The 26,551-nt window shown below is 42.8% G+C and overlaps 1 protein-coding gene across 2 annotated transcripts in view; it reads left to right on the plus strand.

The window, feature by feature from the left end:
- Window positions 1–26,551, plus strand: part of INO80 (INO80 complex ATPase subunit) — a 145,133-nt gene that overhangs the window by 59,321 nt on the left and 59,261 nt on the right. For both annotated transcript variants that reach the window (XM_073566672.1, XM_073566671.1), the window contains 11 exons: window positions 870–929; window positions 2,285–2,427; window positions 2,559–2,643; window positions 3,930–4,047; window positions 6,299–6,384; window positions 6,523–6,690; window positions 9,877–10,010; window positions 12,530–12,597; window positions 12,924–13,017; window positions 16,569–16,743; window positions 19,143–19,283. In XM_073566672.1, the coding sequence (XP_073422773.1) occupies window positions 870–929; window positions 2,285–2,427; window positions 2,559–2,643; window positions 3,930–4,047; window positions 6,299–6,384; window positions 6,523–6,690; window positions 9,877–10,010; window positions 12,530–12,597; window positions 12,924–13,017; window positions 16,569–16,743; window positions 19,143–19,283 (1,272 nt within the window). The remainder of the gene's footprint in view (window positions 1–869; window positions 930–2,284; window positions 2,428–2,558; window positions 2,644–3,929; window positions 4,048–6,298; window positions 6,385–6,522; window positions 6,691–9,876; window positions 10,011–12,529; window positions 12,598–12,923; window positions 13,018–16,568; window positions 16,744–19,142; window positions 19,284–26,551) is intronic.

The following is a 26,551-nucleotide window of genomic DNA, read 5'->3' on the forward strand; positions in this document are numbered from 1 at the left end:
AGAGGAGTGAGACTTGGGAGAGGAGCGGGGCACGGGATTGGAGTGAGACTTGGGAGAGGAGTGGGGCGCGGGAGAGGAGTGAGACTTGGGAGAGGAGCGGGGCACGGGATTGGAGTGAGACTTGGGAGAGGAGCGGGGCACGGGATTGGAGTGAGACTTGGGAGAGGAGCGGGGCACGGGATTGGAGTGAGACGCGGGAGAGGAGTGAGACTTGGGAGAGGAGCAGGGCACGGGATTGGAGTGAGACTTGGGAGAGGAGCAGGGCACGGGATTGGAGTGAGACTTGGGAGAGGAGCGGTGCACGGGATTGGAGTGAGACTTGGGAGAGGAGCGGGGCACGGGATTGGAGTGAGACTTGGGAGAGGAGCGGGGTACGGGATTGGAGTGAGACTTGGGAGAGGAGCGGGGCACGGGATTGGAGTGAGACACGGGAGAGGAGTGAGACATGGGAGAGGAGCAGGGCACGGGATTGGAGTGAGACTTGGGAGAGGAGCAGGGCACGGGATTGGAGTGAGACTTGGGAGAGGAGCGGGGCACGGGATTGGAGTGAGACTTGGGAGAGGAGTGGGGCGCGGGAGAGGAGTGAGACTTGGGAGAGGAGTGAGACTTGGGAGAGGAGTGGGGAGCTGGAATTGAGCCTGCTCCGCACACAGTGGTTGTTGGCTGTTACTATATACAGCTGACATCCAAAATGGCAGCACCAAATTTTTTTTTTTTTTTCCTTTACAAATTTCTGATTTTTTTTTAAATCACTAAAATCTAAAAAAAAAAAAAAAATCTGTACAGGTTTGGTGTTGTTTAATGACATTAACCCTCTGGCTGCCATCTTGCCATCTCCCGGAAACTGACGTGGTTTTATTCTTTTCTAGGTCCTGCCTTACTGGGGCAATCCACATGAAAGGAAAGTAATTCGCAAATTTTGGGGTCAGGTGAGAATTGATGAGCAATTCTATTGAAAGTGCTATTGTGATACTTACTCTCTTTTTTTATTCTCCCTAATATCTTTTAGAATTCAAGTATGGATCCTGCTTAATAGAAAACATCAGCCATTTGGAGTCATTAGTTCTTTTTTTATTTTTTCATTTTGATTACGGGCACTACATATTATCAGCATTAAGAGAAGGGAAATCCCATTAATATAAGATGAGTTTCTACCGGGCACCTGGTGATCACATACCTCTCAACTTAGACATTTCTGTTTCCTAAAGCTAAACCTATAGGTTGTGCAGATTTTTTTCAGGCATTTTTGGGGTGTGTATTTTTTCCCATGGGAAAAAATGTAAAGTGTTTGTTTTCGTGCTGTTTTCTCCGTCTTATCGCAGTGTACAGCCTCTTTCTTTAGGGCACGTGCACACCTTAAGTATTTGCTGCAGACATTTCTGCAGATATGTACCAATTTTTGGTTGTTTTTTAATGCATTTTTACCAGTCATTAGCATGAGTGAAAGACGGTTAAAGGATTCACATGCTGCAAATCTGCAAAGAAACAATAAGCAGTGTGTGCATGAGATTCCTGAAATATTCACTTTGCTGGTACTGTAAAATGTAGCATGTGCACATACCCTTATTTTAGGAAATCTCCAGAGATGATCGTGTCTCGGATTGGCCCCAATTTAAACCGCATACATCAGCCAATGGAAATTCAGTTTCTGGGGTACACCCCGTGGTGGTGGCGGCTCCCGTGTGGGATTATATCTCATTTGAACCCTTACAGGAGTTGATTTTTGTAAAAATGATTTCCAAAATTCCTGCCCTCATGTCCACTACCATAAACCATGTTGCAGATCAGCGTTTTACTACTTACACTGAATGTAGTTGGAAGGCAAAAAAAACCATTGTTTTAACTTTTTTTTTTTTATATTAATCATGAGTGCATATGAAATTAAGAAAATTTGTAATATCTCTCATCAGATAATTCTGCTTCTATCTCTGCCTGGACTGATGTTTCATTATCAACATTATCAAGCCATGGGTTTAATCTGTTTTAGGTGAACACAGATTTCCCATTACTGAGAGAGGAGCTGGCAGTTTGTGCTCATAACGCTCTATGGAGAACTGTAACTGTCATTTGATCAGAATGTCTGTGTCTGCCTCAAGCTCCTCCCTCCTCCATAGAATCTTGTAAGCACCAACTGTCATCTCCTATCTCAGTAATGGGAAAGTCTATCCTCGCTTTATGCAGAATTTTCCCCCTCAATTGAGAGTGAAAAATCAGTCCTGGAGGTGAAAGAAGCCGATTTCCTTCTACTCCCCATACCACTGACTCCTTTTTTTTTTTCTTTTAGAAAACTCTGTATACACAGGAAGCTCCTTTCCATGTAGTGATCACTAGTTACCAGCTCGTAGTGCAAGATGTCAAATACTTCCAGCGGGTGAAGTGGCAGTATATGGTGCTGGACGAAGCCCAAGCCTTGAAGAGCAGTTCCAGGTACTTGTCATTCTCCACTTTCAGCTCTTATCCCGATGACGATCCATTGTACAGTCACAATATTCTTCTTGCTGCCGTAAAATCATTCTTGGTAATGAAGCGTGAATTTATTATCTCCTTTTGACCTTTAGTGTTCGGTGGAAGATCCTGTTACAGTTTCAGTGCCGCAATAGGCTGCTACTAACTGGCACCCCCATCCAAAATACAATGGCCGAGGTACAGATTTATTACTTTTTTTTTGTTTCACAATGCTTAGCTTTTTGATTAATGGAAGTTTTTAAATCATTCATACAGTTCCAGGACTATTTTTAATTTACATTTATTGTTATTTATTATGGTCTTTATAAGGGGGCATGGCTTTCAGGATTCCTGGGGGTGTGTCACTGACCTGCTTCATTACCCTATGAGCCACGCCTCCTTTGTTAAAGACCAAAAAATTAGCACTGCATAAAAAGGCCCAAATGTCTGGAACCATATGGTAGATCTAAAAAAAAAAAAATAAAAAGGGATAGTCAGGGAAGCAGCGGAAATAAAATAAGAGCAAAAATTGGACACTTTTGACTTGCTGACATGTCCTCCTTGAAGGAGCTCCTTAAATGAAGGGGAGTAAGCGGCACATGCCACTTAATGAGCTAGGCGCATCTTACAAGTGGCCGGGACTGGCACAACAATGCCAAAAGTCACAACATTTTTGCTACTTTGCAAAGTCTTTTACAGGAGTACACACTGTAAGGTATCGGCCACATTTTGTACATTGTACAAGGTCAGTATCAAGAAAGCATATGACGCGCGCACACGTCCTGGGCCGACAGCGGTTGTAAAAAGCTTTATTGATCCCGCTAATCCCGCCTAATTTTGAATTGTGAAACCCACATATCCGTTATATGCTTGTAATGTTGTTGGCCACATTGTATAATTGGATGGCCAGACAGACAGACGTATCATGCCTCTTGCCACCTTTATTATTGTGTAAGGAAATCGATCACCAGGATTTTGCTATGTAATGTGAGATCAGCATGATGTAGGGGCAGTGACCCTGATTCCAGCAATGTGTCACTTGCTGTGATTTTGATACATTCCCTGTTTTCTCTGCTGCAGATCTAGCAGAACTGAGAATGTTGAGCTCCGTATAACCCCGCCCACACCCCTGATTGGCCGCTCTGTACATTGACAGAAAGCTGCTAATCAGTGGTGGACGGAGCAGGAGGACTAGGAGGCACAAGACACATAGTCCTGAAGTGAGAATCTGCTGATGATAAAACGCTGGTTACATTGAAACAACAAAACACAGCCTAGTAAGTGACACATGGCTGGAATGAGGGCCTCTGTCTCCACATCACGCTGCTCTCAGATTACATAACAAAACCTGCTGTCAGATTCCCTTGAAGTAAGGACACCCATTGCAAACTAAGCTTGTGCTTGTGCAGGGCTTGTAAGCTTCCACATTGTAGTAGTCTTCTTTGTTCCTCATGCAATCAATCTGAACATTTTCTTCTTCCTAGCTTTGGGCCCTGTTGCATTTTATTATGCCTACATTGTTCGATTCTCATGATGAATTTAATGAGTGGTTTTCCAAGGACATAGAAAGCCATGCGGAGAATAAGTCTGCCATTGATGAGAGTAAGTCTTTCTGTCTCACAATCATTTTTCTAATTAGCTTTCATTAACATTTTGACACTGTTTGCCTCAGGGAGCCTCTATTTTATACTGTGATTTGTTGGCTGCCACACAGGTTCAGGAAGAATCTCTCAGTGAGTGCAATCTGAAAAAAAGAAAAAAAAAATTCTTGCTGGAAAAAATAAAGACATTGTTTGTTTTGTTTTTTTTTTAATTATTAAAAGTTTTGTCCTTACATACACTCCTCAACACTGAAATTACAGTAGTAAGAATGAAGCGTGATGTGATTATGGAAATCACCTAATGACTTGTTACTGATATGAATATGATGGCAAAATGAATACAGAATTTTCATAAAATCTAGATTTATTCACTCAAGGGATGCAGGTTTCCTTATGCACAGGATGCTGCCAATTAGTGGTGTGTGGTTACACACAGGACGCTGCCAATCAGGGGTGTGGGTCAGCCTATGCACAGGAGTCTGCCAATCAGGGGTGTGGGCAGGACAATGCACAGGAAGCTGCCAATCAGTGATGTGGGTGGGGTTATATGCAGAAAGCTGCCAATCAGGGATGTGGGCGGGACTATGCACAGGAAGCTGCCAATCAATGGTGTGGGTGGGGTTACACATAGGAATCACAAAATTAGTGGTATGAGGGTTATACATAGGAAACTCAAAATCAGTGCTGTGGGCGGGGTTATGCACAGGAAGCTCAAAATCGGTGTGGGCGGGATTATACACAGGAAGCTGTCAATAGGTGTTGTGGGCCGGGTTATACACTGGAAGCTGCCAATCGGGTGTGGGGGTGGCTATACACAGAAAGCTGACAATCAGTGTTATGGGCGGGGTTTATACACTGGAAGCTGCCAATCCGTGTTGTGGGCGGGGTTATATACAGCTGGGCATTCAGAACTCTGCTAGATCTGCAGCAGAGTAAACTGTGATTCTATCACAACTGCTGCACCCAGTAAACGGAAACATCACTGGAATCAGGGTCGCTGTCCTGAAATCATTCTGTTGTGAGATTACATAGCGAAAACCTGACGACAGATTCCTTTTAAAAGTGGAGTGCAATACAAATAAAGTACAATGTGTCACAAAAACCAGTGACACATCAGATTTGAAAACTGAGGCTCTTTCAGGAAGGTCAAAACTGGCTTTGTGCCCTCATGATGGGAAACCTACTTCATGGTGTTTTCTCTGCCTTTGATGTATGAGGGCTGTTCCTTCCGCCTCCTTCACATGTATGTATAAAACACTTACCGTATATACTCGTGTATAAGCCAGGTTTTTCAGCACATTTTTTTGTGCTGAAAACGCCCCCCTCGACTTATACACAAGTCAATTGTCCCAAAAGCCAGCGGGGGAGGGGGAGCAGCGGGTCACAGAGGCAGGAGCCGGCGGCTGTAGCTAAACCCTGTGCCGCTGCTAAAGAGAAATGAATATTCATTTCTCTGTAATAGCGCACAGTGTCAGCTGCAGGCGCTGACTTCCAGCACACATCCTACTTACCTTCCCTGCGCGCCCTCGCTGCATCTCATTGGTTCTGGCGCCAGCAGCTCTTCTGGCCCAGCGATCACATTAAAGTAATGAATATTCATGCCTCTCCACTCCCATAGGCATGGAGTGAATATTCATTACCTTAATGAGCGGGGCCACGTGATCGCTGGGCCGGAGGAGCTGTTGGCGCCGGAACGAGGTGCAGTGAGGGCACGCAGGTAAGGTAAGGAGGAAGTTTTTTTATTTTGTGTTTTTTTTTTTTTTATTATAGGAACAATGCATACAAGGATAGGGAATAAGGAGCCATTCATACAAGGACAGGGAAGGGGGAACCATGCATACAAGGATAGGGATGAGGGGACAATGCATACCCGGATTATACTCGAGTCAATAAGTTTACCCAATTTTTCGTGGCAAAATTAGGTGCCTCGGCTTATTCTCGTGTCGACTTATACTCAAGTATATACGGTATGTGGGAAACCATTACTGATGTCATCCATGTTCTGTACATGTTTTTCACGGACCCATAGACTTGTATTGACCTTTGTCATCCATGTTGCCATAAAAAAATGGACATGTGAATAGTAACATAGATTATAATGAGTATGTGTGATATCCATACAAACATATACCAATATGTACTGGAAACACAGACGTGTGAAGGAGGCCCTACCATTGTGAGAATTGCTCTTTTTGCTTATGGATGGACATGAGAGAGCGATAGGTGTTTGACCTATATGTTCTTGCCATTAGATCAGCTGTCTCGATTACATATGATCCTCAAACCCTTTATGCTCAGGAGAATCAAGAAGGATGTAGAAAACGAATTGTCTGATAAGGTAAGCCATATATATATATATATATATATATATATATATATTTATTAGTAGTTCCATCGTATATTATTACATAATATAGTTTGTTTTTTTAAAAATTTTTTAATTAGGCAAGTAATTACTTTTCCCTCTAAAATGCAGATTGAAATCCTTATGTACTGCAATTTGACTAGTAGACAGAAGTTGCTATATCAGGCCTTGAAGAATAAAATCTCCATTGATGACCTCCTTCAGTCCTCCATGGGCACAACCCAACAAGCACAAAACACCACCAGTAGTCTCATGAACCTTGTTATGCAATTCAGGAAGGTGAGAATGAAAAATGTTTTACTTTTCATTGATTTCCTTAGAAACAAGATAATGGTGATCCTGTATAACATTTTTTTACGCAAATGGTAATGCCTGGTTTGCTGGCCCAACAAGAACACCGGTCCTTCTTTTGTGTTTTTATTATGTAAGGTGCCAGGGAGGTCGGTGTGTGGTCCTCCATAACCAATAAACTTGCAATACATTTTCTTGCTGGTGAAATTTGCAAGACCACTTATTAGTTGCATAAGTTCACACTAATTTATCCCTCTCAGTGGAATGACCCTGGGGGCATATATGCATCAGATTTCCACTGTAGATTTGGATTATTTTCTGACAAAATAAGTGTTGAATAGACCAAAGAGAACAACGAATATCTTGGATCTTTTTCCCCTCTTCTGTTTGATTTCTCTCACCTCTCTTTTGCTTGATTTCTCTCACCTCTCTTTTTCTTTTTCTTGATTTCTCTCTCCTCTCTTTTGCTTGATTTCTCTCTCCTCTCTTTTGCTTGATTTCTCTCTCCTCTTTTTTGCTTGATTTCTCCTTTTTCTCTTATGCTTGCTTTCTCCCATATTCTGCTTGATTTCTCTATCTTCTGCTTGCTTTCTCATTCCTTTTGCTTGATTTCTCTCTTTTCTCTTTCCCTTAATGTCTCTCTCCTCTCTTTCCCCTAATGTCTCTCTCCTCTCTTTCCCTTAATGTCTCTCTCTCCTCTCTTTCCCTTAATGCCTCTCTCCTCTCATTCCCTTAATGTCTCTCTCCTCTCTTTCCCTTAATTTCCCTCTCCTCTCTTTCCCTTAATTTCCCTCTCCTCTCTTTCCCTTAATGTCTCTCTCCTCTCTTTCCCTTAATTTCTCTCTCTCCTCTCTTTCCCTTAATTTCTCTCTCTCCTCTCTTTCCCTTAATGTCTCCTCTTTCCCTTAATTTCTCTCTCCTCTTTCCCTTAATTTCTCTCTCTCCTCTCTTTCTCTATATTTCTCTCTCCTCTCTTTCCCTTAATGTCTCTCTCCTCTCTTTCCCTTAATGTCCCTCTCCTCTCTTTCCCTTAGTTTCTCTCTCCTCTCTTTCTCTTATTTTCTCTCTCCTCTTTCCCTTAATTTCTCTCCTCTCTTTCCCTTAATTTCTCTCTCTCCTCTCTTTCCCTTAATTTCTCTCTCTCTTTCCCTTAATTTCTCTCTCCTCTCTTTCCCTTAATTTCTCTCTCTCCTCTCTTTCCCTATATTTCTCTCTCCTCTCTTTCCCTTAATATCTCTCTCCTCTTTCCCTTAATTTCTCTCTCTCCTCTCTTTCCCTTAATTTCTCTCTCCTCTCTTTCCCTTAATTTCTCTCTCCTCTCTTTCCCTTAATTTCTCTCTCCTCTCTTTCCCTTAATTTCTCTCTCCTCTCTTTCCCTTAATTTCTCTCTCCTCTCTTTCCCTTAATTTCTCTCTCCTCTCTTTCCCTTAATTTCTCTCTCCTCTCTTTCCCTTAATTTCTCTCTCTCCTCTCTTTCCCTTAATTTCTCTCTCTCTTTCCCTTAATTTCTCTCTCTCCTCTCTTTCCCTATATTTCTCTCTCCTCTCTTTCCCTTAATTTCTCTCTCTCCTCTCTTTCCCTATATTTCTCTCTCCTCTCTTTCCCTTAATATCTCTCTCCTCTTTCCCTTAATTTCTCTCTCTCCTCTCTTTCCCTTAATTTCTCTCTCTCCTCTCTTTCCCTATATTTCTCTCTCCTCTCTTTCCCTTAATATCTCTCTCCTCTTTCCCTTAATTTCTCTCTCCTCTCTTTCCCTTAATTTCTCTCTCTCCTCTCTTTCTCTATATTTCTCTCTCCTCTCTTTCCCTTAATGTCTCTCTCCTCTCTTTCCCTTAATGTCCCTCTCCTCTCTTTCCCTTAGTTTCTCTCTCCTCTCTTTCTCTTATTTTCTCTCTCCTCTCTTTCCCTTAATTTCTCTCCTCTTTCCCTTAATTTCTCTCTCTCCTCTCTTTCCCTTAATTTCTCTCTCCTCTCTTTCCCTATATTTCTCTCTCCTCTCTTTCCCTATATTTCTCTCTCCTCTCTTTCCCTATATTTCTCTCTCCTCTCTTTCCCTTAATATCTCTCTCCTCTTTCCCTTAATTTCTCTCTCTCCTCTCTTTCCCTTAATTTCTCTCTCTCCTCTCTTTCCCTTAATTTCTCTCTCTCCTCTCTTTCCCTTAATTTCTCTCTCTCCTCTCTTTCCCTTAATTTCTCTCTCCTCTCTTGTGCTTGCTTTCTTCCCTCTCCTGCTTGATTTCTCTTTTCCCTCTTATGCTTGCTTTCTCCCATATTCTGCTTGATTTCTCTATATTCTGCTTGCTTTCTCATTCTTTTGCTTGATTTCTCTCTTTTCTCTTTCCCTTAATGTTTCTCTCCTCTCTCTCCCTTAATTTCTCTCTCCCCTCTTGTGCTTGCTTTCTTCCCTCTCCTGCTTCATTTCTCTCTCCCTCTTCTGCTTGATTTTTCTCTCTCCTCTTCCACTTGATTTCTCTCTCAATGCTGTCTTCGTTATTGAACTGTTTTTATCAGATGACTTTCCCTACATGCTCACCTTCATGCACTTATAAATGCAGCCGGACAGCCTATTACACGGCCCCCATGTTAGGTCAGTGTATAGACACTGAGAGGCAGCTTCCCCCTCCTCTCTTTCTAGCATGTGTTTCACCCTGGACAGATTTCTATTGACTGATTGAGATTTTCGACAAATTACAAGGTGGTTAATCATTTACAAAAAAAAAAGAAAGCTAAATGTTGCTAGTGAGGAGATGTTCCCACCTTCCTCTCTTTTTATGGGATATTCTCAAGTTTGAATGTTCTCTCCTCTCAATAGGGGATGATTTTCTGATCGGGTCCAACCACTCAGCCCCCCCCCCCCTCCCTGCAGTCTTGAGAATTGGAGCTCAGCAGAGCCAAGGCTGAATGGAGTGGCGGTCAATCATCACCCTATGCCCTCTTAATGGGAACGCTTTACTGACCTTTGGCACTCCCATTAGAATGAGTGGAGCTGCATTCATGATTGAATTTTACTCCATTCACCTGGGGCTCTTCAGAGCTCTGATTCCCAGAAATACAGGGGGCCATGTCGGTTGGACCCCAGTGATCAGAAACTTATCACCTATCCATTTTATACTTGAGATGAACCTGTGGTAATATTTGTCAGCTGCATTAATTCTATTTTTTTCCTTCTTTTAGGTGTGCAATCATTCAGAACTATTTGAGCGCCAGGAAACATGGTCTCCCTTTTACTTGGCACTGAGGCCATACCAGATATCGAAAATTCTCTACCGGCAGGGAAACTTAGAATTTTTAAATTACTCACGTAACAGGTGAGTCTAAAAATGTGACACCAAACTGAACTATTATAACTTGTAATATTAGTCCGCCCAAGGAAGTCATCTAGGCACCTCCTGAATTGGTGAATTAACAATCACAATGTTCTCTGGCAGAAAGTTCAAAAGTTTCAGTCTCTCTGCTCTTACAGTAAAGAATCCCCTTTTGTGTTGGTTTAGGTACTTTCTTCTAGGTGTATAGGATGGCCATTAATTAAGATTTAGTTATGCATAGAAATAAGTCCTGAGAGAGTAGTTTTTAAAAAAATCATATGCAGATGAGACGTTGAGCACTCTGGGTGCGACAGAGATCTTCCCGAGCCTCCGCCTTCTGAGAATGTTTTCCTGCCCACCGCCAGCCTCTTTACCTTCATTTATAGCTTACTGCCTGTGTTATGTTAGGTACCAAGCCAGGAGCTGAGCTATCCATCAAGCTACAGAGACTGGCTCTGGGAGGGGAAACCTCCTTGGGAGGGGAGGGTTGGGAAGTGAGCTAACACCCCCACAGAACTTTATTCATCAATTGCAGAAAAAAAGCTAGATCAATATCATTGCAAAGTGATCTGGACCAAACACACTGGTTTATGGCATCTGACAGTGGACTCATAGGCTCCTTCAGACGAGTTTATAATTCAGACAGTATAAATCAGACAGCACACTAACCAATGTAGGCCTATAGGGCTGTTCAAATGACAGTTTTTCTCGGGTGCCACAGTGGGGGACACAGGAAACCATGGACGTCTGCTGACACAAAAGAAGACATCTTAAGAAAATTGTTGCTTTCTTCCCAACAAGCTACACCTGGCCTGCAGTCACTGCTATTCAGCTCAGCGTAGTCTCACATAGGAGGCAGATACAGCTTTGAGTTTCAGACCTGTTTTTGTCGTTTTAGTACCTACAGAAGCTAACCTCTTTCTTTTTTTTTTTTTTTTTTTATTCTGACCTTGTGCAAGGGTTGGCTCCTAGGGGCCAGTTCTCTGCCTTGGCTGTCCTTTTAAAGTGTTACCTGACTTCCAGGACTCAGGTCAGAACCTTCTGCCTTGGCAAGGCAAACCTTGATCCCACTGTATTGGTTTCCTTTGATCCATGGAACCTCAATCTGGTCCTGGGTGCCGTGCCCATCAGTCCCCTCTTTTCGATACTTTCAGAGACCTTGCTCCACTCTGGGTTCCTGACAAGGTGATTTTTATTTTCCTCTTAGCGATCTTTTAAATGGTTGCTCTCTTATGTCTCTCTCCTTCATTGGGACAGAGTGGCCTTCCGTTTTGCACCCTCCTTTCTCCTTAACTTGTTCTCCACCTTCTAAATCAATGAGGAAATTGCTCCCTTTCCTTTAAGGACTTCACCTCTCATCTCCCTGACTTCTTCTACAGTCTGAGGTCAGGGCTGTGCTGCTCTACCGGAGTCTCACAGCTCCGTTCAGACGTTCTCATGCCTTATTAGTCCTCCTGGTATACCCTTGCTGAGGTCTGATCACCTCTATGGCTGCTACTCGTTTCCAATTTTGATCTGCCATTGCAGAAAATTAGGCTAAGCCAGGATGCTGCCATCTAGGCAGAGCTTGCCCTACATGTGCTATAGAAGCCTCCTGGGGCTTATGTCTCTTGGCACTTGTCCTTCTATTCTGTAGACCTCTATCTGTCCACATCTTCACCCAGCCTTTACCATTGCGTCAAGTCTTGACTGAAGGATCCTGCAAGCCTCAATCAGTCGGTTGGTATTCTGAGAGATTGCCATTTCTCCTTCTGCATTATTATTCGTTTTCCCACCTTAGGCATTGCTTTTCAATATCCCATAGTTTCCTGTGTCCCCCAACGAAGTGTCTGAGGAAAGAGGATTTTGGTACTCATCATAGAATCTCTTTCTTGTAGCCTTCTTTGGGGGACACAGTTTCCGCTCTTTGGGTGGTCTTTGTTTTGCTTCTGCTACTGCTTTTTGCACTAACTTGGTGTCGACAGGCAAGGTGTATACTTTCGTGGAGGAGCCGACATTTTTCTTCAGCTGTACTCTTAGTTTTGGCTTCCAGTTGGGAGTAGACTTCCATGGTTTTCTGTGTCCCTCCAGTGAAGGCTACAAGAAAAAGATTTTACAGTAAGAACCAAATATCCTCCTTCTCATACTGACCGAGTGCCCATAGAAAAAAAAATTGCAACATGCACTAATAATTTCCATATTTTGGGTGACTTGCCTATTCAAGTCTATGGGTGCAAAGAAAAAAAAATTGGTTCCCATACGGATCATCCATATTGCGTCCAATTTTTACGGATACATTGCCATTGTTAACCTAGGAAACTGAATGTTATCATGTACATTTTAAAATGTTGATGTATCAAAACGAATGTCACACAGATGTAAAATCTGGACACACGGATGGAAATCGGCGGCTTTTCCATACGCTCGTCTGACCCATACCTAAAACACTTTAACAATAGAAGGGATAAAGCAGCTGAATATTTCACCTCATGCCTGGAGTCGCTGCTGAAACGTCATGGCTTCTTCTGATTTTGTCTCTGTAGGTGGTTACGAACTCTCCTTTCGCCATTTGCACCAGATCACATTCAGCAATCGCTCTTCCATAAGAAAAGTAAGTAACGTGAGTGGGCTTGGCAGTGTTTTTTTTTTAATCCTGACCTTTTCCATATTTTTTCTCTACTCACCGTACTCATAATCCCATGCATGACGCATAGCATCTGGTTTAAAAGGCTTGCAAATTTAATATCTATGAGATATACTATAAATGGCCCATCATGGGGAATAGAAATGGTTTGACTCACCCCATCCTAAAAGCATTTGTACCTTGGTAAAAAATGTTTTATTATCGCATGTACAACATTCTATAATGACATTTTCTATGTGGTGTGCCAGTTTTATATGACTTTATCCCCTTTTTTTTTTTTTTTTTAAACCAAGGGTCAGACGAAGAGAGCTGCTTTTCGTTTCTTCGTTTCATTAATATCTCTCCCGCAGAGATGGCCAGTGTAATGCGCAATGGACACCAAGCCAGGTAAACTCAAGCTTATATCTAGGCGAGTGTTAAAACCTTTCTGGGGCTCTGCAGATCACCGTTTGGAGGGAATAAAGGTCGAACATGAACAGCCTTGCTCCATTCATTATCTGTATGACCGAGTAGTGTGTTTGGCAATATTTGGCTGTCCCTTACAGAATAAATGGGGAGTAGGTGCACATGCTTGATCTCCGCACCATTCGGACAGGGCACTGCAGAGCCTCGTGCTCAGGATTGGAGGAAGATAAGAGTAGTAGTCTGCGCTCCTGTTCTAGATTCAAGAAATCTAGAGGACCTGATGATGGATTGGATCATGCAGTTTATTCTCAATGCATTTCGTTCTTTAACATTGTGGTTTTCCTGATGAAAAAGTTGGTTCAAGTTTGAAACAGGTTGAGAATAAATCGTATTCTCTACTCCTTCATCACGTTCTTCAGTCTAACACAGCAGCACAGACTACTACTCCTATCTTTCACCAATTGGTTTAAATGGCGAGATTTCCCGATCTGAGAGTAAAGCAGCATCTTGTTGCACCTTGATTTTCTCATTTGTGTGTTAAGCAACCCCAAAAGTTGAGCAATTCCTTTACCTCTCACCTAGGCCAATTTCTCAACCAGATAATACCTTGTTGCGTTTGCTGTTTCCCCCTCTTTCAGGATTGGTGGGGGACTCAATTGTTGTATCCCATGATTTATACAGTACGTTATCCTCTGTCTTAATCCTGTTCATTGGTTATAGCTTTTATATACTTGATGCAACCCCTTACAGTTCATCCTCAAACGTATTTGAAAAGGTTTGTTAGTAAAGAATATCTGGGGAATATCTTAATTCTAAAAAAAAAAAAAAAAAAAAAAAAAAATTAAATTGGGATTCACGATAAGGTTAACCTATTATTAACATACCACTTGTTAAATGCTAAAATTGAAAACTCAACAAGCAAAAATAATAGCTTGGGAATGGAGCGGGCAAACAGACGTCACTCGCTGTGTCCATCAACTCCATAGATATTCTCACATAGCCTGTGCTGACGTCTATTACATATGTGCATATATCGCATCATGCTTATGATTGGTCAGCGACATACAGGGGAAAAAGAGCACGCCCCCAGAGACAAATCTATGGTAATTCCCCCTTGGGCTTAACATAAATTATAATCTACACTTTACAAGCTAATATCTCCGCAATGAGTGAAGAAATAAAAAATAAACAAACAAACAAAAAAAAACTATGCTTCACTCAGCTCTGCAGCCAATATTATTTATTTATTTATATATATAGCATAATTGATTCCATGGTGCTGCATATGAGAAATTCAGCAATGTGGCCAGTTTATTATGCTCAAACTTACACAGCTGGCACCTGCCTGTTATTGAGTGGGCTCAGCTACTGAGCCTCCTCCATACACCTGCATTCAACAGGACATATTGGTGCATCTTATGTCGGGAAGGAGATGATGAGAGGCAATCAGTTTGGGCTGTTATAGCTAGTGTTTGTTTTTATGACATATGCCATGTGTGGGGAAAAAAGTGATAATTTTAAAACCGGTCTTTGTGTTTGTCGCAGTACTAGTTTTTTCATTTATTTGATTTTTTTTTTTGCTCTTTTTAAATAAAGAATTTATTAGGGAGAAAAAGAATGTACTTGGGCCCTAATTTTTCATAATGTTTACACCAGAATTCTAGTATAAAACGCTTTCAAATGGTCAGAATTTTTTGCATTACACAAAGTTGTACAAAAATGTTGTGATTTTTGTCATTTTCATGCCAGTTTCAGGTAGCCGCACCAAAATGGGCAGAGCCGAGACAATGCATGGGAACATCTGCCTGACAAATTTATTAAAGTACAAAAAGTACATTTTTATCGTTAGATCTTGTATTATAATTTCCACAATTTGATGTGTTTAAATAAAATGTCCCTGTGCTGAGATAATCTTATTAATGTGCCCCTGCTGTGTACTGTGTAATGTCTGTGTCTGACCGTGCAAAAACATGGTCTGATCATACCACAGCTCCTGGGCAGGGGAGGAAGCAAAAGAGTATACAGACATTACAGCACGGGATCACAATTAATTTTTTCTTAGAGGTAAAACATTTTTTAAACACAGTCAGGGAAATGCTTTATCTCACAAAAAGAACCATCTGTGATCCTGTGCTGTCCTGTCTATATCCTCTCTTTTGCATCCTCCCCTGCCCAGGAGCTGTGGTATGCTCAGACCATGTTCCTGCACGGTCAGACACGACCATTACACAGCACACAGCAGGGGAGCAATTATACGATTATCTCAGCACAGGAACATTTTTTTTAAACACATCCAATTGTGGATGTTATTATTATTCCAAGATCTATTAGTTAAAATCAGCTTTAAAATTAACTTTGTTCCTGGGAATACCCCTTTAAAAGTGTTGGTGTTCTGACCGCTAGTAATGTCACATCAGTCCCTGGAGAACTGTGCCTCTTAATGAATTAGGCGCATGCTATTCCTGCACGCCCATGCAAATGCCAGTCTTGCTTAATCGAGGCCTTAAAGGGAATTGTCAGCAGGTTTTTTTCTACCTCATCTGAAAGCAACCTGATGTAGAGAAAGAGAAGATGAATCCAAAAATATATCTCTTGGCTTGCTGGGTGCAGCCGTTATGACAGAGTTTTAAAACTTAGCAATACAGCAGAGCTGAGGAAGCTAACACCGCCTACAACACAGCTAACCTGCCCAATCCAGGCTTTGTATGTACAATGACCATTGACAGGTGCCTATCACAGGAGCGGTCGTGTCGGACTAGCAAGCACACGCTGCTGTGTCCCAGAAACTATAATCTCCTGGTGCTAAAACAATCATTGTAAGCAAACAAAACATGCTGTCTTCAGATTGCATTATGTATGTTGGTATTATATCGAGAGTGCTTTTACACCTGTCATTTTGAGGAAGTTTTTGACTTGTAATAAAGAAAAAACAATGCAGTAGAATCATTACTGTATCATGCCCATCTTTTTCACTGTTTATTGCAGCTTCAATTTTTTTTTTTTTTTTTTTTTTACAGTTGCATCAAAGTTGCCTGTGCAAATGCTCCATCATGTTTTCTCCATAAGACAATAAAAAGATACATAAAAATAGCAGCAAGAAATAGAAATGCACAATTCATTTGAAGATCTGCAGCGTGCAGATTTTTTTTAGGCTGTGGTTGAATTGGGTTTGCTAAAACTATATTAACTACGTTGTACTGTATTTTATTCTGGAATTAATTGCGGGATCTGCAAGTGAAATTCCGCAACAAATACTTGCTTCTAGCCTGATGGAAAGGAGCAGATACCAAAAATTCATCAACCTTTTAAGTCACTGTATAAATAAAGTAACACCCTTCTCACCTCTGGCCTGATGCTCCTTTCTGTTGGGTCGACAGCGCCAATGTAGCTTCTGTCTTCTATCATATACTTGCCTACAAGAGTGGTAGCTGGCCCCAGGACACGCAGAGAGCTATTTGACAATTGACAGCGCTTTTACAGGCCATAAACTGAAGAACTTGTTTTATTGTATCATGCACTATGTTCTGTTGCAGATGGTTAGCACTTTTCATGTCTCTGAAAGAAGCCTACAGGCTCCACCACTCTCGTTTTTGGCGGCGTAAGAGAATATCCGTTACAGCACCTTCATCCCTGAGTAACCAAGACTTTATACTTTGGGTAGATTTTCCATTTGCTTTTCCTAGGATCCATACTTCTCGTCTTCTACAGGTAAAATTCCAATCGGACTAGGACAGTCGCACATGTCCAGTTTATATTGCTTGTTGCTTTATATGTCCAGCTACTTAGAATAGTTCTAAATAAATTAGGTATTTAATACTACACTCGAAATAAAGTACAACTCTCATTATTCTCTTACAGCCACAGGTTAGGGTGCCACAGTGACCATCTGTATGTTCTAATTTAAGAAATTGTCTCACAACTGACACTTATGCAGGGTCGGACTGGCCCACTGGAGAACCGGAGGATTCTCAGGTGGGCTCAAGCACTGACAAATGGTGGCATACAGAGTCGGCAGCTGCCTAGGGTCCCCACTGCTCCAGGGGCCCCCAGCCAGTGGTGTGTCGCTAATAGCAGCCCACCACGCAGCTGCTATGGGGCCCATGAGTCAGGGGGCATGCCAGCTGCTGCGGCTAAAGCCTGTCCCCGCTGCTAAAGAGAAATGAATACTCACTCTTCCCCACTCCCCTAGGAGCATGGAGAGGAGTGAATATTGATTTCACTTTAATAGCCGACAGTATTAGCTGCAAACAGGGCTGGCAGACCAGGGCCCCTGCTCCCCCAGGGGCCCCTAGTTCACGCGGCAACTATGGGGTCCGTAAGTCAGTGCGCGACACATTTAACTGTATCAGCATCATAAATGACGCTCCTTCTCCCATCATTCCCCTCTGCCTCTGACACAGCAGGTGCGTGATGACGTCACTTCATTGCGTACCCGCTGTGTGTCGGGCAGACGGCAGTGCAGCTGCTGATACCGGAGAGGTGAGTGAGCCCTGGTGGCCATAAGATTGTAGGACTGCGGGGCTGGATTATATTTTATGTAGGGGACTACATTATACTCTGAAGGTCTACATTATACCCTATGTTGGGGGGCTGCATTGTACCCTATGAGGGGGAGTTGCATTATACCCTATTAGAGGGGGCTGCATTATACCCTATGAGGGGGGGGGCTGCATTATACCCTATGAGGGGTGCTGCATTTTACCCTATGAGTGGGGCTGCATTATACTCTATGGGGGGCTGCATTATACTCAGAGGGGCTGCATTTTACCCTATGAGGGGGGCTGCATTATACCCTGTGAGGGGGCTACATTATTCCCTATGAAGGGGCTGCATTATATTCTGTGAGGGGGGCTACATTATATTCTATGAGGGGGATGCGTTATTCTATGAGGGGGCTACCCCAACCCTTAAGACGTGTATTACCTTATATTAGTGTGTTTTACCGCATAATTGGTGGTTTTGTATTTATTTCTATGTAGCTACATAGTGGTCCCCAAGAACGATTTTCTCTGGTGGGCCCAAAGTGCTCCAGTCTGACGCTGCTTATGTCATATATACAGCATGTACAATATAAATGTCTGATAGATTGTTCTTCTTGTGACATTCTCGATAAGTTTGATGTGTCACATGACCCTCTTCCCATTGAAAAAAATAAAGTTGGATCCAAAATGGCCGACTTAAAAATGGCCGCCATGGTCACCACCCATCTTGAAAAGTTTCCTCCCTCCCATATACTAATGTGCCACAAACAGGAAGTTGATATCACCAACCATTCCCATTTTATTTAGGTGTATGCATATACATGGCCCACCCTGTAGTTGTGAATAAAGGGAGAGACAGCACATTGGTAGACTATACTCCTGTCACTGCACTCCCTGCTACCTCTCCTGTCACTGCACATGTGGCCACCACTATCCTGTCGCTGCACTCCCTGCTACCTCTTCTGTCACCCCATGTGCGACCACCCCTCTCCTGTCATTGCACTGCCTGCTGCCTCTCCTGTCACCTCATGCGCGGCCACCACTCTGCTGCCGCTGCACTTCCTGTCACCTCTGCTGCCGCTGCACTTCCTGTCACCTCTGCTGCCGCTGCACTTCCGGCCACCACTCTCCTGTTGCTGCACTCCCTGCTACCACTCTCCTGTTGCTTCACTCCCTGCTACCTCTTCTGTCACCCCATGTGCGACCACCCCTCTCCTGTCACTGCACTGCCTGCTGCCTCTCCTGTCACCTCATGCGCGGCCACCACTCTGCTGCCGCTGCACTTCCTGTCACCTCTGCTGCCGCTGCACTTCCTGTCACCTCTGCTGCCGCTGCACTTCCGGCCACCACTCTCCTGTTGCTGCACTCCCTGCTACCACTCTCCTGTTGCTGCATTCCCTGCCACCTCTCCTGTCACCGCACATGCAGTCACCACTCTCCTGTCCATGTACACTCGGCTACCTTGTGTTAGATATTTATGGTAAATCCAGTGGATATACCATAAATATCTGTCATGAGAGACACCTCTAAATGACGCTTTTCTTCATGTTTTCTTACAGCAAAGAATATTGTTTATAGAAGACATAAGCATGTAATACGTAGTTGAATAATATTATTCTTTTTTAGAGCATGGTCTTCACCTGCCATTATGAGCCAGTCTCTGGGTTTACAGACCACGTGATAATTCAGAAAAGCACTGGTTCAGAAGTTGTACAGCGTTGCCAAGTCACTGAGCTGCTGTCGTTCCTGTGTATCTCCTCACCATTGGTAAGTAGCTTTTACTCACTTGTTTTATAACTTTTATAACTTCATTGTAAGTATACAGCAGGGCAGAAAATCCAAGGTCCTATTCTTGTTTCCTTTAGCAACAGACCGTAGCTAAACATGAGAGCTACACTATGATTGATTGCTCTGGACATCAGGTTTCTGTTATACAGTTTTGATTCCTTGAGACGGCAGAATAAGAAAGTAGTATGAGTGCTTTACGCCCTTCCTGACGTGCAGTGTCACATGTGGGTTTATGATATTAAGGTTTGTTTGGTCTCATCTTTATTTTTTGTATCCTACTATGACTTACGATGTTCCATATAAAGCAGTGGTATTGCATTATTTCAATTCTGTTATTATTACAAGGTAGCACTTTACAAAAGTGTCTGAATTTACTTTAATCTTAAGTGTAGTACTGTGTTTACACACACTGCGTCAGATCAGATTTGATGTAAGGAAAAGTGATGGGCGAGTATGTTCCTTTTCAGGGCTCAATACAGTTCTTAGCTGCAATTAATGTAGGGCTATCTGCTGGAGTAGGGATAGTGTATTACTGGCATTTAGGAAATGATTATTGCCTTACAGTCTTTGCTGCAGAAACCAAAAACCTAAATTCCTTTAGAGGACTACATTTATTCTATTCTATTCCCTATTAATACCGCTGTTAGCTGCATTTTGTGTAGGGATAGGTGCTGGAAGAGGGATAGTTTTGGATTGGAGGAGGAGGACAAGAAAACCATGAACCGTATACCGTTTGTTGGGTGAAAAGTGATGCATGGGAATACACCAGAAAAAAAAGGAACACCTAACCATTAGCCTGAGATCTTGCCACGTGTGGGTGCCCTGGAAAACGGTTGCCCGACTTCTACCTCTTGCCACGTCACTGCATCTTCCTGCGTATTGCAGTGCTGAGGATCCCACCAACGCCGCACTGCTGTCCTCGCTCTGCATGGCATCTTGCCAGGTTGGGTCAGTGACTTCATTGTCCACCACCTCGTCTTCCTCTTCTGCACTTTGGTCCTCCTCCTCACTTGTTGACTTAACAGCATAACTTGTTGGCAACTGTGTCTCATCATCATTGACTGCTTGAGACACTAATTGCCGTTGTATTCCATCATCTTCTGACCATGGCTGCTCAAATATTTTGGCATCCCTACACATGAGGCTTCAAGTTCCTCTTGAAATGTGCAGAGCGAGAGACCAGAATCAATAAATGGAAATGCTAAGACTTGCTCCTCTGAGTTTCTGAGTGTGGGATCATTTACCAACTGGGACTTGCCATGCTGGGAGGAAGGAGGATCAGGTTGAGTATTATGTGGTCCCAACTCTCGGCTAGTGAGATTGGACCGGGTGATAAACAGGGTGGTGCTAGGGAACTTCCTAGAAGCATTATCTGCCATCCATCCCACATCCTGTTTGCACAGTATGGTGTTATATTTCAAATTAAAACGTGTAGCCCTGAAAATGAATTTGGTGTGAGGGCCACCTGCTAGCCCTCTAAAATGTTTAGAATCATAGAATCGTAGAGTTGGAAGGGACCTCCTGGGCCATCTACTCCAACCCCCTGCTCAAAGCAGGATTCGCTAAATCATCCCAGACAGATGTCTGTCCAGCCTCTGTTTGAAGACTTCTATTGAAGGAGAACTCACCACCTCTCGTGGCAGCCTGTTCCACTCATTGATCACTCTAACTGTCAAAAAGTTTTTTCTAATATCTAATCTGTGTCTCCTCCCATTCAGTTTCATCCCATTGCTTCTAGTCTTTCCTTGTGCAAAAGAGAATAAAGATGATCCTTCTACAATGTGACAGCCCTTGAGATATTTGTAGACAGCTGTTAAGTCTCCTCTCAGTCTTCTCTTTTGCAAGCTAAACTGTTGTGAATTCACTTTCTGGCCTACCTCTGGTTGCTGGTGAAGGTAGTGGAGATGGCTATATTGACAGAGGGGTCGCGAGTTCTCTTTCCGGGGTCCCTCTGGTGGTTACAGGAGGTAGTGGAGCTGATATAATTTACAGAGGCCTGCCACCTGATAATGAGGAGGACGATTGGACATTGGGAGCTTCTGACTGGATTTAAGACAGCCGACTCCCTCTATCCCTGCTGGTGATTTTTTCCTGCCTCCTGAGGTCTTAGTTTCCAGCTCAGTACCTGCATGCTCAAGCTAATTGTTCTTTTGCTATTGTTCACATTTGATTTGGTTTTGTCTATTTCAGTTTTTTTGGTCAGCCAGCCCCAGCTGGGGCTGTGCTGAATTTTCATCCTTATGTTACTGTTTGTGCCAGTTTGTTTTTGTCCCTTATTAGATTGGCCTCTCTTTGCTCTGCTTTCAGAATATACCAGAGTGCTGATATAGTGAGCAAAGTCTAGTGACTTCAGTATTTTTTCTATCAGACGTGTTGGGCATTTTTTGCAGGGTTTTTTGCGTGATTGCAGACAGTGTCTTTCCTTTCCTGTCCCGTCTAGTTATTTTGGGCCCCATCGTTTGCTCAGCCTATTTTCCTACCTGCGTTTGTGTTTTCATCTTGTCTCACCGACAATATATGTTTGGGGGCTATCTATTCCTTTGGGGGTCTGCTCTGGGGCAGTTTAGATTTCCCCTTTCTTGCTTTAGGCTTATTTAGTTCTCCGGCTGTGTCAAGGCGTCTAGAATCATCGTAGGTACGCTCCACGGCTACTGCTAGTCGTGTGGATAGGATCAGGGGTCTGCAATCCGCTTAGTTACCAACCTCTCTGGTTTTCTGTGGCTTAGCTTGGTTTTGCTTTCTTCCTCGGTGACCCAATCATAACACTAAACATTCCCAAATCCTGCAACCTTTCCTCATAAGACAGGGTTTGCAGACCAGTCACCATTCTGGTCGCTCTTTTTTGAACTTGCTCCAGTTTGTTGATGTCTTTTTTAAAATGTGGCTCCCAAAACTGGACACAGTATTCCAGATGAGGAGTAGAATGCAATAATGACTTCGCGTGATCTAGACTGTATGCTTCTCTTAATACATCCTAGATTTGCATTTGCCTTTTTTGCTGCTGCATCACACTGTTGACTCATATTCATTCTGTGATCTATTAGTATACCCAAGTCTTTTTCACATGAGCTGTTGCTTAGCCCTATTCCTCCCATTCTGTATATGCTTTTTTTTTCATTTTTATTGCCCAGATGTAGTACTTTGCATTTTTCCTTGTTAAAAACCTTTCTGTTAGTTGCTGCCCACTGCTCCAATTTATTTATATCTTTTTGAATCCTCTCTCTTCACTAGTATTAGCTATCCCTCCTAGCTTTGTGTCATCAGCAAATTTAATCAGTTTACCCTCAATTCCTTAATCTAAATCGTTGATAAAGATGTTGACCAATGCAGGGCCCAGGACAGAGACCTGTGGTACCCCACTTGGGACATTATTCCAGCTGGATGTACAGCCATTTACGACCACTCTTTGGGTCCGATCACTAAGCCAGCTATGAATCCACCTAACAGTTGCCTTATCCATTCCATACTTAGTCATTTTTTCAATAAGGATTGTGTGAGATACTTTGTCAAATGCTTTGCTGAAGTCAACATATACTATATCTACAGCATTTCCCTGATCCACCCAATCAGTGATTCTGTCATAAGAGGAAATTAAGTTAGTCTGACATGACTTATTAGTTACAAACCCATGCTGACTCTGTTTAATCACTTCATTCTTATCCAGGTACTTACTTACATGTTGTTTAATAATTTGTTCAAAGATCTCTCCTGGTATAGAAGTCAGACTCACCGGCCTATAGTTGCCTGGGTCCACCTTCTTCCCCTTTTTGAAGATAGGAACAACATTTGCTCTTCTCCAGTCTTCTGGGACTTCTCCTGTTCTCCAAGAATTTTCAAAGATTATGGAGAGGAGTTCAAAAATTTCTTCTGCTAACTCATTCAGTACTCTGGGGTGTAATTCATGTGGACCTGGAGACTTGAATTCATTTAGTTTAGCTAAGTGTTTTCTCACTATCTTTCTGTCTATAGATATCCTGGATTCTTCTATTCCCTTAATAGGACAGTGAAGAACAGTTGATGTTACCTTTCCTTTCTGAGAGAAAACAGATGCAAAATAGGAATTTAAAAGTTCGGCCTTCTCAACATCCTGTCTTACCATTTCATCATTTTCATCCTGTAAAAATCCTATAGCATCTTTGACTTTTCTTTTACTTTTGACATATTCCCAAAATCCTTTATTATTGCTTTTGACGTCTCTTGCAAGCCTCAATTCATTGTCAGCTTTAGTAATCTGATTTGTGCCCTGCAGGTTCTGCAGACAGCATTATATTCTTCTTTAGATATGCCTCCCTCTTTCCATTTTATAAACATTTCCTTCTTCCTTTTTAGCATGTGCTTAAGTTCTGTGTTCATCCATCCTGGTTTCCTTAAATGCTTCCTATTCTTCCCTCTTTTCGGAATTGTTAACAATTGTACTTTGAGAATTTCATTTGTTCAAGATTTCCAATCCTTCTTGGACATTTTTGTCCTTAAGGATATCCAGCCATTGGATCCCTCCAATTCTCTTTCGGAGTCCCCTAAAATCTGCCTTTCTGAAATCTAACCTTGACATCTGAGTCTTCACAGGTCTTCCTCCTCTAGTTATCCAAAATTCTAAAATAGCATGGTCACTACCTCCTAGGGTCCCAGCCACTTTTACCTCCTCAACCATTTCCTCCCTGTTTATTAGGATTAGATCCAAGGTAGCAGTTCCCCTTGTTTTCTCCCCTACCTTTTGGAAGATAAAGTTGTCAGCAAGAGAGGATAAGAATTTCCTTGACCTGTTAGTTTTGCCTGAGAGAGATTCCCAACAAATGTCTGGATAGCTGAAATCTCCCATGACAACTATGTCATATTTTTTGGAGAACTTGGCCATTTGATGCATAAAGAGTTCATCCATATCTTCAGCTTGCACAGGCGGCCTGTAGTAAATGCCTACAATGGTGTCCTTCCCATTGTCCTGTCCTTGTATTTTTACCCAAACTTATTCCACAGAACTCCCAGTCTCTGAAGCTTCAACCTCTGTGCAGATATAAATGTTTCTAACATACAATGCGACACCTCCTCCTCGTTTATCAAGTCTGTTTCTTGCAAATAAGTTGTATCCTTCTAGACTTATATTCCAATCATGTGTATCGTCCCACCAAGTTTCAGTGATTCCAATGACATCATATTCCTTTTCCTGCGTTGGTAGTTCCAGTTCTCCTTGTTTGTTGTCCATGCTTTGTGCATTAGTATAGAAACATTTTAGTTTGTGATTGGTTTCTCTTTCTCCAATATTTTTATTATTTAGATTTTTTTGTCCTTGTTCTTTCCTCCCATTTCTAATAGCAGAGTTCTCAATAGCATTTGTCAGGTGTATGGCTTTTTCTGCCCTTTTGCTTCCCTTCCCACATTGTCCTAAAGCTCTCATGATGCGTGTAGCAAGGCGACTTCCAAATACATGTTTTCCAGTCTTCGTAAGGTGCACCCCATCTCTAGCAAGTAGTCCATCATATAGGTAATTCACTCCGTGATCCAGAAATCCAAATCGTTGCTGACGGCACCATCGACGTAGCCAGTTGTTCACCTGCAGAATTTATTCCACCTCCTTGTTCCATGGCCATCCACTGGAAGGATGGAAGAGAAGACCACCTGCGCTCCCAGGTCTTTCACTTTCTTTCCTAAGTTTTCAAAGTCACTGCAGATGGTTTCCAGGCCGTTTCTTGCTCTGTCATTTGTCCCCACATGTAGTAGCAGGAATGGGTAGTCATCTGTAGGTCTGAAGAGTCCTGATATCCTGTCAGACACATCTTTAATTTTTGCACCTGGAAGACAGCACATTTCTCTTGAAGTTATATCCGGTCTGCAGATAGTGGCCTTTGTTCCTGTCAACATGGAATCCCCCATGACCACCACTCTCCGTTTCTTCTTCACAACATTTTTCTTTCCACATCCAGGAGGATCTGAAGGCGTACAAGGTTGCTGTTTGTGGGCAGAGTCTTATCTTGATTTATTTCTTCATCGTTCTCCTGCGTAAGAGCCTGGTACTGGTTCCTTATGATTGAGGGCTGCCTGATGGGCCTCCAAAATGTATGATTGAGGGCTGTCTGATGGGCCTCCAAAATGTATGACTGAGGGCTGCCTGATGGGTCTCTGAAATGTATGACTGAGAGATGCCTGATGGGTCTCTGAAATGTATGACTGAGGGATGCCTGATGGGTCTCCGAAATGTGTGACTGATGGACCTCCAAAGTGTATGACTGAGGGCCGCCTGATGGGTCTCCAAAATGTTTGACTGATGGCCGCCTGATGGGCCTCCAAAATATATGACTGAAGGCCGCCTGATGGGCCTCCAAAATGTATGACTGAGAGCCACCTGATGGGCCTCCAAAATGTGACAGAGGGCTGCCTGATGGGCCTCCAAAATACATGACTGATACCTGTTGGCCCTTTAAAGTGTATGACTGAGGGCCACGTTATAAGCCACCTGATGGGTCTCCAAAATGTATGACTTAGGGCCACCTGATGGGCCTCCAAAATATGACTGAAGGCTGCTTGATAGGCCGCCAAAATGTATGACTGAGAGCCGCCTAATGGCTCTCCAAAATGTATGACTGAGGGCCGCCTGATGGGTCTTCGAAATGTATGACTGAGCCCTCATGGTCCTCAAAATTTTGCAGTGAGGGACACATGATAATACTATTGATATGGTAAAGGATGAGGACAAGAAAAATAAAAAACCATGAACCTTATACCCCTTTTTTTTGGGGTGTTTTCCCATGAACCCCTTCCCATTTGAATTGCCTTTTATGTTCCGCTGCTGTCATCCAATGTGGTTAAGAAGTTTTGGGCAATCCAAGCCGTGTTCATTTTGAGAATAGTCATCCTGTCAGCATTTTCAGTTGACAAGCGGATGCGCCTATTAGTTATTATGCTCCCGGTGGCGCTAAAAACCCACAAAATCAACTTAAGCTGGGAGGCAGTATTGACTGTGGCCTGCAAGCCTCAGATCTGCCTCAACTCAGCGTAAAATAAAATTAGAGATGCATACAATGAGAGAAAGGGCCAAATGCACCTCTTATATGAATAAATGGACAAAGGACTTGTGGTGTTCTTTCCCCAGGATGGGTTGGAGAAGTTTCCTGTGAGCCACGGCTCCTTACTAAACACCATAACAATTAGCACTGAATAAAAAAATCAATAGCTCTACATATATTTATATGTCCATTAAAGGGAAGACATGTGAGAGATTGACCTTTAGTGTCATGTACCTTTAACAACCCAAA

The sequence above is a fragment of the Dendrobates tinctorius genome, unplaced genomic scaffold (genome assembly GCF_039654945.1).
Source record: "Dendrobates tinctorius isolate UK_male_01 unplaced genomic scaffold, ASM3965494v1 ptg000019l, whole genome shotgun sequence".
Classification (NCBI taxonomy): Eukaryota; Metazoa; Chordata; class Amphibia; order Anura; family Dendrobatidae; genus Dendrobates; species Dendrobates tinctorius.